This window comes from Acinonyx jubatus, chromosome D4, assembly GCF_027475565.1.
Source record: "Acinonyx jubatus isolate Ajub_Pintada_27869175 chromosome D4, VMU_Ajub_asm_v1.0, whole genome shotgun sequence".
NCBI lineage: Eukaryota > Metazoa > Chordata > Mammalia > Carnivora > Felidae > Acinonyx > Acinonyx jubatus.
In genome coordinates this window covers 92,363,070-92,378,949 of record NC_069391.1, presented here as the reverse complement: position 1 = coordinate 92,378,949, position 15,880 = coordinate 92,363,070, and the positions used below count along the sequence as shown (strand labels likewise).

The 15,880-nt window shown below is 44.7% G+C and overlaps 2 protein-coding genes across 8 annotated transcripts in view; one reads left to right on the top strand and one right to left on the bottom strand.

Moving 5' to 3' along the window:
• Window positions 1–15,880, top strand: part of CENPP (centromere protein P) — a 227,909-nt gene that overhangs the window by 168,382 nt on the left and 43,647 nt on the right. The window lies entirely within an intron of this gene.
• ECM2 (extracellular matrix protein 2) overlaps window positions 1–15,880 on the bottom strand; it is a 32,940-nt gene that overhangs the window by 15,210 nt on the left and 1,850 nt on the right. For 3 of the 4 annotated variants that reach the window (XM_015080757.3, XM_015080756.3, XM_015080755.3), the window contains 3 exons: window positions 4,817–5,126; window positions 3,321–3,509; window positions 822–1,430 (listed from right to left, as the gene is read on the bottom strand). In XM_015080757.3, the coding sequence (XP_014936243.1) occupies window positions 822–1,430; window positions 3,321–3,509; window positions 4,817–5,102 (1,084 nt within the window). In that variant the 5' untranslated portion in view covers window positions 5,103–5,126. The remainder of the gene's footprint in view (window positions 1–821; window positions 1,431–3,320; window positions 3,510–4,816; window positions 5,127–15,880) is intronic. The other variant, XM_015080758.3, reaches the window with a different exon arrangement.

Genomic DNA, 15,880 nt, shown 5'->3' with positions numbered 1-15,880 from the left:
TCTCTTACCCTTTGTGTTCAGGGCAGACAGACACACACCTGGTCCTGCCGTCCGTGTGCTCAGAGCCCTTCTGGTAACCTCACATGAACAGGGAGGAGGACCAGACCCCACCATACCCGCCTGAACGGCTAACATGAGGGAGAGGCCAGTGGGGGGTGCTGGGCATCTCTGGCAGCAAGGCCGCAGCCAGCTTTGGGAACCGTGGGTGGTTTCCTATAAAGTCAAACACACATTTACTCTGTCACTCAGCATTAACGAGAGGAAAACCAGGTCCACACGGGCCTCTGTGTGTGGATGTTTGTGGAACTGTTCATACGGTCGCCCCACACTGGCCCTGACCCTGTACCCTCCAGCTGGCACCTGTGGTCTCTGCGCGCCCCACAGGCTCCTGAGGAGCAGCATCCAGACACCAAGTGAAAGAGGCCCAGCCAGGAAGACTGCGTGCCATGTGACCCCACTTGGGTGATGGCCATGGATGGCCAAACTCTGGAGGCGCGTCACCTCAGCAGAGACCAGGGGCGGGGGGGAGGGGTGCGAGCAAGTGTGGGGAGGGGACGGGAGTTTTCTGCACCCTGAATGTGGGGTAGTTACACAACTGCACACATCCCATAAGTTACCACACCTCAGTAAAGCCTACTTGAGGGAGAGTCAGTGGGAAATCATGATTTGATTTGGAGAAATTTGCTTACACGTAACTATGCGGTTTATTCCACAAAGTTTATTTCTATGATCGAAGAGTGTTTAGGATCAGTTTATATTATGAAATTAAAGTAGGACTCTCACAGGGCAAGGACAGAACAACATGCACCCACGTCTCTTACCAGCAAGCTCCAGGCTTGTTATCTCTGGTGCCGTGAGTGGTGGCATCTGTGTGAGGCCTGCGCTCATGCAGCTGATGGTCCTGTAGGACAGAGAGCACCCGCCGGGCAGAGGTGGCATGCGTCTGGGAGAGGGGGGGACCCGGGGTCTTGAGGGCATCCTGAACACGTCTCCTCTGATGGTGTCATCGTGCTCCTCTTCGTCATCGCCGTCCTCCTCCTCGTCGTCATTGTCCTCCCCCTCTCCCTCCTCTTTCTCCTCCTCCTCCTCCTCCTCCTCCTCCCTTGCTGGGTGTCCTCTTTGATGGGCCTGCCTCCCCTCCTCGTGGGGTCTCTGCTCTCCCCCTTCTCTGCTCCGCCCTTCACTGAGGGGTCTCTCCTGCTCTCCGAGGTCAGCGGTCTGTTTCTTCTGCTCCTTATCTTTATCTTCTTTAATTTCTTCTTCATCCTCCTCAAACCGAAGTTCCTCTTTTTGCAACACTGGGTTCATTTCCAGCGGACAAGATGGCAGTTGCGTACAGGGTAAGTTGGTTGCTTCTCTTTGTTCTGAAGAATCACCAGAAAATTCACTTGTATCACTTACAGCTGTACCACTGAGTGGCTGGAGAGAAGCTACCAACCATGGGGACACAACAGGGGTGGGTTGTGACGTTAGCAAAAGGAAAAATCATAGTGAAAATGAGGTTAGTAAATATTCCCTCCAGGTACTTGAGTGCGATATACACATGAGACACCTTTTGAAATTTTATTTCTAAGACTTGTTTTAGGCAATTTTTGTTTTGCCTGTGGCCTTAATATTTATTTTTACTAAAATGCCTGGCTACCTGGTAATAAAGAGGGAATAATGTTGTTACATGATGCACAGTGATAAGCAGTCCTGTGTGAGGTTGCAACGTGATGAGGTGCGACCTTTATCATAGATACTGCTCAGTTAATTCGGGTTATTAACAGTGTAAGCGTCTGTACCGCCAAACATAAAAAAGTGAAATGTGTATTTTGCTTGCTTGTGGTAGTGAAACTGGCTTTCGTTTGTAGATTTATTATTATTTTTGTCTGGTTTCCTTTCAGCCCCACGGGCCCAAAAGCATCTTCTGAAATTTAGAATTACAGAGAGTTTTTCTCTTTCTCCCTCCCAGACTCTCTAGTCTGATTTTTACTGTGTGACCTTCTGGAAGTCCTCCTGGACTCAGATGATGCTGTTGTAAGTGTGCACAGGGGTGCTCCCCACTGTTCTGTGAAGATGGGGGCAGAATGGTCAGCGGCACACGCTCGCCTGCGTTCACACTGAGCAGCAAATGGGGCCAGCCCGACAGTCACCGGAGCTCAGGGAGAAGTGAGCTCCAATGCGTGCACCTTTACTGAGTCATCTAGACATAAATCACCCGGGAAAGGAACTCAGAAAATGTAACTATTTGAAGGAATTACTTGAGATTTTGGTCCAGTATATATTATAAAGTCAGTGAGTTATTTTTTCACATCTCTGGCACAGCATGCAAAAGGAAAACAGGAAAAAATTAAGGAAAGGAAACTAAAGCTATCATATTGAAACATTTAAAATCCTTCCTGTATATCCAAGTTTATTTTTCCAAAATAGCCACAGCATTTCAAGATTATTCCAAGTCCTTTGAAAAATGTCTGATAATTTCTAAATCTTGCCTGTATATTTGGTAACATTTTTTAAAGGCATAATACCTTAGTAAAATAAGTGTAAACCAAAATGCAATTCCTAAATATTCTGAAGTTCTTCTTGGTAGACATCCTCTGTAGACACCCACCCTGTGACCGTCCATCTACCTCAACTGTAGACCAGAAAAGATGTCTCTGTTCTTTCCCATCAGATTATTTACCACGTTTGTTTATTTCATCAATCACTAACTAGGCTCTTCCTGGGGACCTGCGCCTCCCTCTCGAGCGTCGTCTGTCGCTCAGATATGAGCCCCATGAGCGTAGGGGACAGCAGACATGCACCAGGCCACGTGGCCAAGATGTGGGCCCTGCTTCAGGGCCATGCTCGCACATGTCCCCAGATGACCCGAGCAGTAGTGAGAGCGAACAGGCTGGATGCATTGGGCTCTTTTCTCTCCAGATGCAAACCGCCTCTCCCTCTGTTCCCCAAGAGTTCTTCATCTTCGTTGGTGGTCTAAATGTACCCACCCTGAGTCAGATTAAGGGAGACCCCGCGTGTAATGTGGGAACTGTGGGCTATGTCAGCTTTGTCACTGCTTCTCTGAAGCTGAGAGTCTGTGTGCAGTGTGGTCTGGTCCAAGTTTACACATTCTGACAGAGCTGGGACTATAAAGCCTAGATCGTTTAGTTCCGTCTCCTACCATGCATTTTCCCAAATAACGTCTATGTTTGTCATCACTGTGCCAGTATCTTCAGTACCTTGATGACTAGTTTACCATAATTTAATTTAAAACTTAAGGCAGTGACAAAACAAAAACAAATGTAAGTTGAAGACTCCGTCACATGTGATATTTTGTTTCAGCTAAATACTTATACCAGTATCCACGCAGACTGGACAGCACTCTCCTTCCGGTGTGATGGTTTGGGGGCATGTCAGAGGGGGGCACACGGTTTCATCGCAAAGCACCCTTCCATTGGAGCAGAGGCAGGTCGTGCATGGCTCAGGAGACCACACAGCTTTGTTGTACATGGTCATCCCGTTTACCAGACAGTGTCCCTTCTTTCCTGAAAGAGAAGCAGGGACACAGTAAGTTCCTGCGTGTGTTTGCACACAAAGTAGGTAGATCCAGAGATGTAACCCCCAGCGGGGTGTCCGCCTGCTCTCTCAGCCTCTCACTCAGGCTCTGAGAGTGACCAGCCTGGTGGCCTGACTCTGAACTGCGCCTCCACACTGTACCTGTCGGGGTGACTAAGTTATACAACAGCATCCACCACCCCAGGCATCAGGGATTCCTTATCCATGCCGTGTGTCCAGTGTGGGCACACGGCCTCTGCACAGGGTGGCCACCCAGGAATAATCAGCGGGCTTCATCTGCAAGCAGGCTGCCCTGATGGCCAAAGCAGAGAGAATGGATGTTTGCAAATCCCAGACAAGCCCCCAAAGCGTCTCATTATGTTGACCCCAGCAAATGAGATGGCCGTACCTAATTTCAGAAGAGACGCGGCAGTGCAGCTCCATCCGGTGCCAGAGAGCAGGGCAGGGACAGCCCCAGTGGTGAGCCCGTGCCCCAGACCTGCCGGTGTGCAGACAGGACAGCCAGGCCACAGAGCCTGCCTCTGCAGTGCCTCTGACACTGGTTCCCATGGAGACAGTGCACCTGTCCCTTCTTTGAGAACTGCTGTGTTGCGGAAGGACAGCTCCCATGCCTCCATGTTCACCCTTGTACCGTGCACAGTGCAGCGGCCTTCAGTGCCTCCATTTCCAATGCACAGCGTTGCACACAGGTGGGTGAGTGTGTCACCCAAGAAGGCCAGTAGACAGCCTGCTTTGACGTGAATGTTAGGGGAGATGCTGTCCTTCTGACCCAGTATCATTTCTGATACCTCTCCTTTGTGGGACGTGCTACCATCCCCAACTCCCACCCTCGGGGGGGGGCTCTCACGTTCGATCCGCCCTCCCCCTCCCCACTGTGCTCGCCTAACTCAGGCCCTGGTTAACAGCCCTGTGTTCAGTCATCTGAATAATTTATTTCTGTATCCTATATGATCTATCACTATAAATGAAAAAGCAGCTTACAACTTTTTATGTATATTATCTATATTAGGAATATAACTATGTCAAATACATGGCACAGTAAACAGACCAGAAATTAATAAACGAAAATAGTAACTGGGTTTTATAAACATCGTTGTGGGATAACTTTTTTCTTTTCCAATAATTTTATGTTACAATTACATTCTATAAATGAAATTTTAAATTATTTCAAACTTTATCATTAGATTAAACCAAAAGATAGTACAGTAATATGAAAAAAAACTTTTTTTGGAAAATTGTCCTCATGGAGGTTCTGTTTCTCTCACTGGGCTCTTACCTGGTAACACGTTATAACTTGATTCTACTCCAAGAAAACCTACAAAAGAGTCAAACTTTTCCTCTGTGCTGTAGTCCAGGTTCAGCACGGGACGTGTTGCTCCAGGTGTGACCATTGTCCGCTGGTCCCCCAGCTGCCTGCTGGACCTGCGGGCAGGCGAGGAGCTGCCCCTCAGTCTTCTGTGGTGCATCTTCCTCCGCTGCTTCCTAGGTGCTTCTTCATTTTGTCCAAAGTCAGTTTGACAGATGACGAGCAGAAGGAAACAAACCAAACCTGCAAACTTCATGCTGGCTTTTCCACCATCCAATTTCTAGAATGAGAAGGAAGCAGAATTTCGGATTTAGTGGTACCTAATTTTCACCTTTGACAACTGGGCTTATTGCTCATATGTATGCCTCAGCAGCATCTTTGAGAAATGACACACATCATCTGTGGGCTATTTGCCCAATAAAAATCAAAGAACTTTTAATATCTTTACCTTCATACCAAGCATGAACAAACTTGTATAAAGAACCAGGTATTAAATATTTTGGACTTTACAGGCTATTCATCTTGAACGTTATCATGTGAAAACAGACAACGGTATGCAATGGCTGTGCCAGTAACACTCCCATGTACACAACAGTGGGTTGGACATGGCCTCCAGGCTGTGGTTTCCTGAGTCCTCTCTGGATCACTGTGTTGTGGGTCCTCAGAGGTTATCCAGGGTCGCCGTACCTGTGTGCCAGGTCATCCTCTGACCAGCGCCACCCACAGTCCTTTCCCCCAGTGCTTTTTTTTGTTCTCTTATCCTCTCGCTTTATGATTTTCTTTATTGGAATGAGGGGGTACGGCTACACCCTATAAAACTAACAGGAAACTAGAATCAGTTGTAAAGACATAAGACGGACAAAGAAGAACTCTTAATTAGCCTGTCTCAAGGGTAGTGCAGGGTTCTGCGTGAGGTGAAGTTGAAAACACACTGGAGACATGAATACTCTACTCCTGGTGCTGTGGACTCAGTGTGGTTGTAGCCCTGTGCTCACACACATTGGTGCGGGCATGTGAAGTCAGGTAGCAGAGAAAGTGAAGAGTAGCCCTCTACAAGGTGATTGATTGTGGGGCCGGTTGACGGATTCACCCGGCCACATACTTGGGCCCATGGTTAGTCCTACAGGGAAGGTCTGCAGCACCCATGGCCTCTGAGCTTAGAGTCAGTTTCTCCACCCTCACCCCTGCCTAGCAGCTCTCCCCTCTGCTCTTCATTCAGGTCCTCTTGCTGTCAGTACCCCAAGATAGAGCCAGGGTGTATGGAGGAGAGTCTGAACCCTCAACAATGCCAGGGACCCAGGATCGTTAGTAAAGGAGCAGCCTTGCTTGGTGATGGGATTTGCCCCACTCCTCACCAGCCTGCCTTGGTCACCTCTGTCAGTCAGAACAAAATTGTTAACTTCAGAAACCATCACCCTGGCAGAAATGGTGAGCATTAAGGTGATGTTATGTACAGACTAAATTTCCAAGCTGCAAAGGAGGGATTTTGAAGGCTCATAGGGCTAAAAAGTGGCCATAGACTGTTGACCCAGTAATCTTATTGGCACCTTGGGAAATAGACCAGAGACCCTCTGAGCACTGGATTCAACCTTTCTGCATGAAATGAAGTCCTCTGTTAGCATCAGATGCTACTATAGTATAGGTCAGCTTCACAACCTGTGGGTAAGTTGTGGGGATCCCAGAGGACAACTGTGAATGGAAAACCACGTTTGGGGGGTGAGGCAGGCCTTCCCCAAGCCACTGTGCCCCCACAATGAGATACAACTACCCATCTATTAGAATGGCCAAAATCAACACCAAATGCCAGTAAAGATGTGGAGCAGCAGAAACTCACATTCATGGCTGGAGGGAATACGGATGGGTATAGCCACTTTGGAAGACACTTTGGCAGTTTCTCAGAAACACACTCTTGCCATGTAATCCAGCAGTCATGCTTCTTAGTATTTACCCAAGAGAGTTGGAAACACATGCCTACACAAAATCCTGCACACAGATGTTTACAGCAAACTAGGAAGCAACCAAGACGTCCTTCAGTAGGTGGAAGGATAAACAGTAGTCCATCCACACAGGTAGTATTATTCACCACTAAAAAGAAATGGCTGTTGGACCATGAAAAGACAGGGAAGAAATAAACACACATCACTAAATGAAAGAAGCCAATCTGAAAAGGCTACTGTAATATTCCAACTCTGTGACGTTCTGGGAAGGGCAAAATTGTGGAGACAGTAAAGAGAGTTGCTGCCAGGAGTTGGTGCCGGGGGTGGGGGGAAGGGGCAGGTAATGAATCGATGGAGCACAGAGGACTTTTAGGGCACTGAGAATATTCTGTATAATACTGTAATAATGGATACTACCATTACACACGTGTCCAAATCCATAGAACGTACACCACCAAGCGTGAGCTCTAATGTAAATTCTGGACTTGGTGATAACGGTGTATCAATGTCATTTGTCAGTTGTGAACCTAAATCCGATCATTGTCGTATATTAAAAAGTTAGTGCTAATACCGTGCTTGATTTTGAAGTATGTTTACCGCTTAAGATCAGGAAAAAGAAAAGATGTCTGGTCTCACCACTTTTAGTCAACATTTTATTGAATATTCTAGCCCGTATAGTAATGTAAGACCAAGAAACAAAATGCATCCAGACTAGAAAAGAAACTGTTCACAAATGTCTTGTTCGTGTATATAGATAATCCCATGGTGCCTACATAAAAAGCTACAACTGATTTTAGCAGGGTTTCAGGATATAAGATCAATATACAGAAGTCAGGATTATTTCTACATGCTAACAGCAGTAAAGAAAACAAAGTTAAAGGGGTGCCTGGGTGACTCAGTCGGGTAAACAACCGACTTTGGCTCAGGTCATGATCTCGCAGTCTGTGGTTTTGAGCCCCACGTCAGGCTCTGTGTTGACAGCTTGGAGCCTGGAGCCTGCTTTAGATTCTGTGTCTCCCTCTCTCTCTGCCCTTCCCCTGCTCATGCTCTGTCTCTCTCTCAAAAATAAACAAACATTTAAAAAAAAAAAAAAACCCAAAGTTAAAAATACAACACCATTTATAGGGGCGCCTGGGTGGCTCAGTCGGTTGAGCGTCCGACTTCGGCTCAGGTCATGATCTCGCGGTCCGTGAGTTCGAGCCCCGCGTCGGGCTCTGGGCTGATGGCTCAGAGCCTGGAGCCTGCTTCCGATTCTGTGTCTCCCTCTCTCTGACCCTCCCCCGTTCATGCTCTGTCTCTCTGTCTCAAAAATAAATAAACGTTAAAAAAAAAATACAACACCATTTATAAAGGCATAAAAATGTGAAGTCCTTAAAGATACTTCTGACAAAAGATGTCCAAGATCGCAGCCCTGAAAACCATGAAGGATTGCTGCAGAAAATGGAAGAACTGCGTAGGGTATGTGTGCTGTGTGTATAGGTCAGATGACTCGGATTTACATTCTCAATTCTATAATCGATAGTTTGTCACAAAGCCAGTCAAAATTCTAGCAGGCTTTTTTGCCTATTTTTTTAATGGCAAGATGACTCTAAAATTGCTGTGGGAATGTAAAGAGCCTACAACAGCCAAAGCAACTTTGGGAAAGAGAAGAATAAATTTGGAGGACTACCACTACCTGATTTTCGATACTTATTGCAAATATGGGGAAATAAAGATAGTGTGATACCGATGTGAAGACAGACATGGAATCAGTGGGACAGAAGAGAGTGTTCAGAAATAGACCAAGCCTGCATGGTCAGCACGAGGTGCACAGTCGTGTATCATACAAAGAATCGACCATAAATATAACAGCAAAAAGTATAAACTTGTCGAAGAACACATAGAGAGAAATTTTGGTGACCTTGGATTTAGCACAGATTTCTTAAGTACAGCAATAGAGAGCATGATATTTATTTTTTAATTAGACTTCATCAAAATTAAAGGCTTTTTGTCTTCAAAAGATGTTGTTAATAGTAGGAAAATGCCACATACTGGAAAAAATATTTGCAAAACATGTATTCAACAAAGTAATTGTATCAAGAATAAAGAAGGGGGCGCCTGGGTGGCTCAGGCTGTTAAGCATCCAACTTCAGCTCAGGTCATGATCTCACAGTTCGTGAGTTTGAGCCCCGCATCGGGGCTCTGTGCTGACAGCTTAGAGCCCGGAGCCTGCCTCGAATTCTGTGTCTCCCTCTCTCTCTGTTCCTCCCCTGCTCATGCTCTGTCTCTCTCCCTCCTTCAAAAAATAAATAAAAACATTAAAAAAAAAAAAAAAGAATAAAGAAGTATCACAGTTCTGACATGAAAAGAAAACCCAACTTTTAAAAGCCCAAAGCTTTGAACACACTTTACCAAAGAGACACGCAAGGCGTATAAGCACATGAGAAGATGCTCAAAATCCTTAGTCATTGGGAAAATGCAAGTTAAAGCCTCAATCAGATACCAGCACGCATCCGTCAGAATGAGTAAAATTAAAAGGATAAGCCACAGCAAATGTTGACAAGTAGGCAGAATAACTAGAATTCTCATTCAGTGCTGTTGGAAATGTAAAACAGCATAAACATTTTCGGAAAACAGTTTGGCAGTTTTTTTTAAAGTTACATGTGCGTCTGCCATTTACCCAGCCATTCTGCTGCTGTTTACCCAAGAGAAATGAAAACATATGTCCACACACATATTTATATGTGAATGTTCATGGCAGCTTTCTTTGTGCTGGACAAAAAGTGGAAGACATCCAAACGTCTATCAATGTGTTAGTGGATAAACAGCTTGTAATGTATCCATACCATGGAATACTACTTAGCAACAGTGATAAGTAAATCTCAAAATAAGTATGTTGAATAAAAGAAGTCTCATACAGAAGGACATATACACAATTCCATTGTAGAAAACACAAACTCTTCTGTAGGAAAGCATACCCATGTCTACCTCGAGGCAGGGGCATGTAGATTACCAGGAGTCATGGGGATCTTTTGGGGATGATGGATATATTCATTTTCTTGATTGTGTTATGGTTTTACAGGTGCACTTTACATATGTGCACTTTAATTTTCAACTCTCCTCACCACTGTAGTTGGGTTGGGCTACCACCTTGATGTTGGGAGTCCGAAGGTGGCTATTTGGTATCACGTATCTCTGTCACATAATGCGCAAAATCCCCAGTTGTGTGAACTTCTTAGCATTGTTGTAGGATCTCACACTTTCCTCAGACAGAGGTGGAGTTGTATCATGGGGTCCTTGGAGACCAGGCTCTGGGTTTGACAGGTTAGATCAGAAGTCAGGAAATTGGAGTAGGGGCCAAACTGAGTCTGCTGCTTGTTTGTATACAGCCTACAAGCGTAAGATGGCTTTTGTGTTTTTAAATTTAAAGGTTTTAAGATTTAAAAGAAGAGTAATAATTCATGACAGATCACATAAATTAAAATTTCATTATCTATACATAAAGTTGTATTGGAGCAGCCATGCTCGTTTATTTGTGTGTTACTTTCGGGGACTTCTCCGCTAAAGAGCGTGATTGGGTAGTTTCAGTAGATGCTAACATTTATTTGGCCTGCAAAATTTAAGTACTTTGCAGCACAAGGTTGCAGCCCACCACTGAAAGCAGTACTTCTCAGCCAGAGAGTTTTGTCCATGGGTCCCATTTGGCAGCATCTGGACTCTCTTCAGAGTCACTGTTAGGAGGGGCTCTCCCAACTCCCTGTGTGTGGGAGGGCCCGGGTGCTGCTGGAGGTCTTACAGAGCCCAGGACCACCCACCACGACAGAGGAACCGAAGGGCCCAGCACGTCGGAAGTGTCTAGATGGAGAAGCCCCTGTTGAGAGGAACTCATACAGAGGTTTTTAATCCAGACAGAGGCAGGCGGTTTACAGGCACATCTAATGAATTCTAACTAGATGGGGTCTTCTAGTGGTCTTCTAAAATTAAACAGACCCCTTGCGCACGATGATCTCCCTCCCGAGGTTTACTCTGACTCTGAGGTGCTGTTTTCTTTTGCTCGGTTTCCAAGTCTCACACGTGTATGCTCACTCGTGTGGCCAGAATTGCGTGTTCCTTGAGGAATGATCCCACTTCCATTCTGTATTCTGTTGTGCTCAGGTGAAGCTTTGTCCTCGTAACCTTGGCCGTTTATAACAGTGGCACTCTGCTGTGTGCAGCTCAGACTTTCAGTGAGTCCTTGAAGCTCTCCTCCGTTTCCAGCTGTGGGGGATTCATCATCTTCTGGGCTCAGACAGCTCTGTCAACAGGGGCTTCTTAGGTTGAGCTCCAGTCTGTTGTCCATAGGAAAGCCCAAAGAAATGTAAAAATACAAGCCATGGGGATATCTGGCTGGCTCAGTGGGAAAAGCATGCAACTCTTGATCTCAGGGTCATGGTTTGAGCCCCACATTGGGGTAGAGATTACTTAAATAAATAAACTTTTAAAAGATAAAGATACAGGCCGCGTTCACATAGGTTTCTCTCTCCAGAGTTCATAATCTTTTTTTATCATTTGTTCTTAAAATGTTTAAATTTGAGGGGCGCCTGGGTGGCTCAGTCGGTTAAGCATCTGACTGCGGCTCCAGGTCGTGATCTCACCATTGGTGGGTTCAAGCCCTGCATCTGGCTCTGTGCTGACAGCTCAGCCTGGAGCCTGCTTCAGATTCTGTTTCTCCCTCTCTCTCTGCCCCTCTCCCGCTTGTGCTCTGTCTCTCCCTCTCTCCGTCTCAAAAATAAATAAATATTGAAATTTTTTTAATAGTCAAATTTGTAAAAGTAGCGTATATGTTTTAAAAACTCAAAATGGTGCGTATGTTTATAAGGCAGAAAAGACACATTGCCTTGATTGTAATTCATTGTTCAGTACAAGGGGTAGGCACACTTTTTCTCCAAAGTTGAGAAGATAAATATTTTAGGCTCTGAGGTCCAACAGTCTGCTGAAACTTCTCCACTTTGCTGCGATAGCCCAAAGTAGCTATAGACACTAGGTGAACAGACAGGCAAGACTATGTAACTATGGTGTTTTGTTTAAAAAACAGAATTTGGCGAATGGGCCCTAGCTTCCCACCCTCTAGTTTACTGGGTCTTTCATGACCCCTCTAAACAGTTTGGTGATGGACATTTAAATTCTTTGCCAATTTTTTGTGATTATAGATATTATGCATGTATCTTTTGGATGTATTTTTGTATTCTTAATTTTAATTTTCAGTTTACAAATACAATAATAGAGTCTCCTTTGGTTTTGAACTATGTTATCCCTTGGGTTTATTTTTGAACGTAGTTTAATATTTATAAGTCACTTTGGTCATGTTTATTAATATATTTTGAGACTGTGTTATAGGTATATTCAAATCTAAAATTGTTAGATCTTTCCAGTGCTTTTATCATTAGGTACTTTTTATATTGCTAATAGTGCTTTTTGTCGTAAGATCTACTTTGTGAGATATTATAGCTGATAGTCTTATATTTTCAATATACTTTCTATTTGCATATCATGGAATTTTTTAATGCAGTGTGACAATCTTTGTCTATTAATTTTAGTCTCTATTTAACGTTAACACTTGACATGTTTGAGTTTAAATCTGTTTTCTGACTATTAGCTTTCTATTCATTCTGCTTGCTTGTTTTGTTTTGTTTTTCTTGCTTGCTTGCTTTTTTAAATTGATGACTGAGTTTTTCTTGTTCTGTTAGTAATTTACACTTTTTACTATTCTACTCTTTGTAGGGATTACCACATACATCTCAGCCTGTCACGTCTGGTATAAACCAGAGCCTTTCTGTCCTCCTGGACAATGTGAGGCCAGGACAGCCTCCTTCTGTCCCTCAGCCCAGCACCGTGCCACTCTTGTCACATTAATTCTAGATACATGTGACGTCCTCAGAAGATGATGGTGATTGTCATTTAGATCAGGCTCTCCCAGCCTTGGCACCACTAACATCTGGGTTGGAGAATTTGTATTTGTATATTCAGTAGCATCCCTGGCCTCTGCCCAGTAGATGCAGCCAGCACCTTCCCTTCGCTCATGGCGAGCAGAAATGTCTTCACACCTTATGTGCTGGGCGATGGAGGGAATCCTCCTGCCCCAGCTGGGACCTCCTGTGTTACAGTCACCTGAACATTTACTGTTTTCTTTCTGCCCATTCCGTCCCATGGTTTCAGGCTTCTGTCAGGGTTCCATTCTTTCTGATTTAAGAATACTTTTTAGTAATTCCTTTAATGCAGGACTACTGGTGACCACTTCTTTTTGTGTGTGTATCTGAAAATACTTATGTTTTATGTCATTCTGGAAGAATGCATTTGCTGGACATGGAATTGTAGGTTGACAAGTTTTTTGTTTCAGCATTTTGAATATCTCATTCCAACATCTTCTTGTTTCCTTAATTTTGATTGAATATTCATCTGCCCACCTGATTATTTCTCCTTTTAAAAAAAAAAAAATGTTTATTTTTGAGAGAGAGAGCCTGCGTGAGCAGGGAAGGGGCACAGAGAGGGACAGAGGATCCAAAGCAGGCTTGACGCTTTCAGCCCAGAGCCCAAGACAGGGCTCAAACCCACAAACCACGAGAGATCATGACCTGAGCCAAAATCGGATGCTTAACTGACTGAGCCACCCAGGCACCCCTATTTCTCCTTTAAATAACTTTTTCTGCTGGCTGCTTTATCTAAGATTTTCTCTTTGGCTTTGGTGCTCAGCTCTTTTGCTGTATGGTATACATAGATAGGATTTTCTTGTTTTTGTCGCCTTTGGGATTTATATCACTTCTTGAATCTATGGCCTGGAGACTCATCAGCCCTTCTCTCCACCCAGTACTTTCCTACTTCGTCCTGAGTGTGTTTAGGGCCACATTGGTAGACATGATGGCCTCCTCATGGTGTCTTCAGTGCATCTACCCTCTCTTGTCGTCTCTATCCCTGTCTGCCTGTGAATTGTCCTGGTTATGCTTTTAACCTGTGTCGCAGTTCATGAATTCTCTCTTCCACTATTAAATACGTCCGTTGACTTCCTTGTTTCTGTTACTGTGGGATTTTTGTTTTTGAGTTTTCAGTGAGTTCTTCTCATGGTTTCTGATTCTCCACTGAAATTTTCAGTCTTGTCTTTTACTTTTTGAACATGTTAATCACATTCTTCCTAAAGTCTATGCCTGAAGACTCCCACTTTCTGAACACTTGATGTATCTGTTTCTGTTGTCTTATTTCCCTGGGATTATAGCCGCATTGTGCTATTTCTTCCTATGCCTGATGGCTTTTGATTGAGCACCAGATATTGTATAATGAAAAATTAGGGAAATACTTGGAAGCCTTAATGATAAATTCTTATCCCAGAAGGATTTACATCTGCTTCAGGCATTAGGGTGAGGGCACTACCAGTTATAGACTGCATGTTCTGAAGCTGAGCCTTGCTATGTCTGCTTATGGATCACTGGGTCCCAAACCAGAGCGGGGGACCTCACTGGCATCACCCTCCCTGTCATCCTGCTTCCAGCGTAGCCCCGTTCCTAGGGTTTTATTTCTCTCTTGCCTGCTGAGGCTGTTTTAAAGCTATACTCAATTCTTGGGGTGACTGGGTGACTCAGTTAAGCGTCCAACTTTGGCTAAGGCCATGATCTCATCGTGCCGTGAGTTCAAGCCCCACGTCAGGCTCTGTGCTGACAGCTAGGACCCTGGAGCTTGCTTCCGATTCTGTGTCTCCCTCTCTCTCTGCCCCTCCCCCATTCACTCGCCCGCACGTGCTCTCTTTCTCTCTCTCAAAAATAAACATTAAAATTTTTTTTTAAATACAAAAATTAAGCTACATTTAATTGTCTGCTGCCTCTTCTGGACCCTCCTTCTAGATGCCTTCAGAAGAAAAGTTGTTCAAAACCTATTTGGTTTCAGTTCTATCCCAAATATTAGTCCTGCTTTTTCCCTCTCTATTCTAATTATTCTCAACAGCTTTTGTTCTGAATTCCTTACTCTGCTATTATCAGAACCAGGAGTTCCCTCAGATTACTGTTATTTTCTGTTAAAATAATCCTCTTTCTCTAAAAGAATGTTGCGGGTTTTAAAAATTTTGAAATCTTGTGTCAGAAAATATCATTGGTTAATTGGAAATAGAATAATGATTTCAATCCTTTTCTTCCAAAACTTTATAGCTGTTGTCCATTTTCACTTTTTTTTTGTTTTTTTTAATGTTTGTTTATTCTTGAGAGAGAGAGAGAGAGAGAGAGAGAGAGAGAGAGAGAGAGATTGCAAGCAGGTGAGGAGCAGAGAGGGAGGGAGACAGAATCCGAAGCAGGCTCCAGGCTCTGAGCTGTCAGCACAGAGCCCAACACGGGGCTCGAACCCAGGAACCGTGAAATTATGACCTGAGCCGAAGTCGGACACTTAACCGACTGAGCCACCCAGGCACCCCTCTATTTACTTCTTATATCTGCTGTTACTGATGAGAATCTAACCCAAATCTGCGTCTTATCTCTTTGTGAGAAATCTTTTTTCTCTCTCTCTCTATGGAAGTTTTTTTTTTTTCATATTTTCAACTCTTTAATATTCAGAAGTTTTACTATAATGTGTAGGGTTGTTTTTTGTTTGTTTATCCTTCTTGGGATCTTTTAGCCTAAGGCCATCAGTCTTTTGCACACAAGCTGTCCTCTACTGTGCCTCTGCCTTCCTCTTTGTCCTCTTCCCCCAGTGCAGCCTCATTCTCCTGCTCTTCCTCTGCCTGAGGCCTGAAGGAGGGGGTTCTCCTCCTTGGGCTGATGGCCCCGCACATAGCCGCTGCCAAGGTTGTCCTGTCCGCCAGCCTCAGCATGCAGACTTGCGTTCAGTATGTATGTCCACTAATTACTGCAGCCTCTTCAGAACCTCTACTGGACATCATTGAATTGGAGCTACATTGGAACCAGTTTTTGTGATCTGCTTTGGTTTTAGTAGAACTAACATGAAAAGTCATGAAAGGAGCAATCCCTTCGCCAATGGGCAATGGACCCTGGAGGAGTCGTTTCAGAGAGCAGGGAACGGAGGGAGGCAGTATGTGGGCTGGGCCAAGAGCCAGGATGGGGGCGGCAGGAGGGGCCAGGGACGTGGCTGTGGTGGAGAGCGTGCA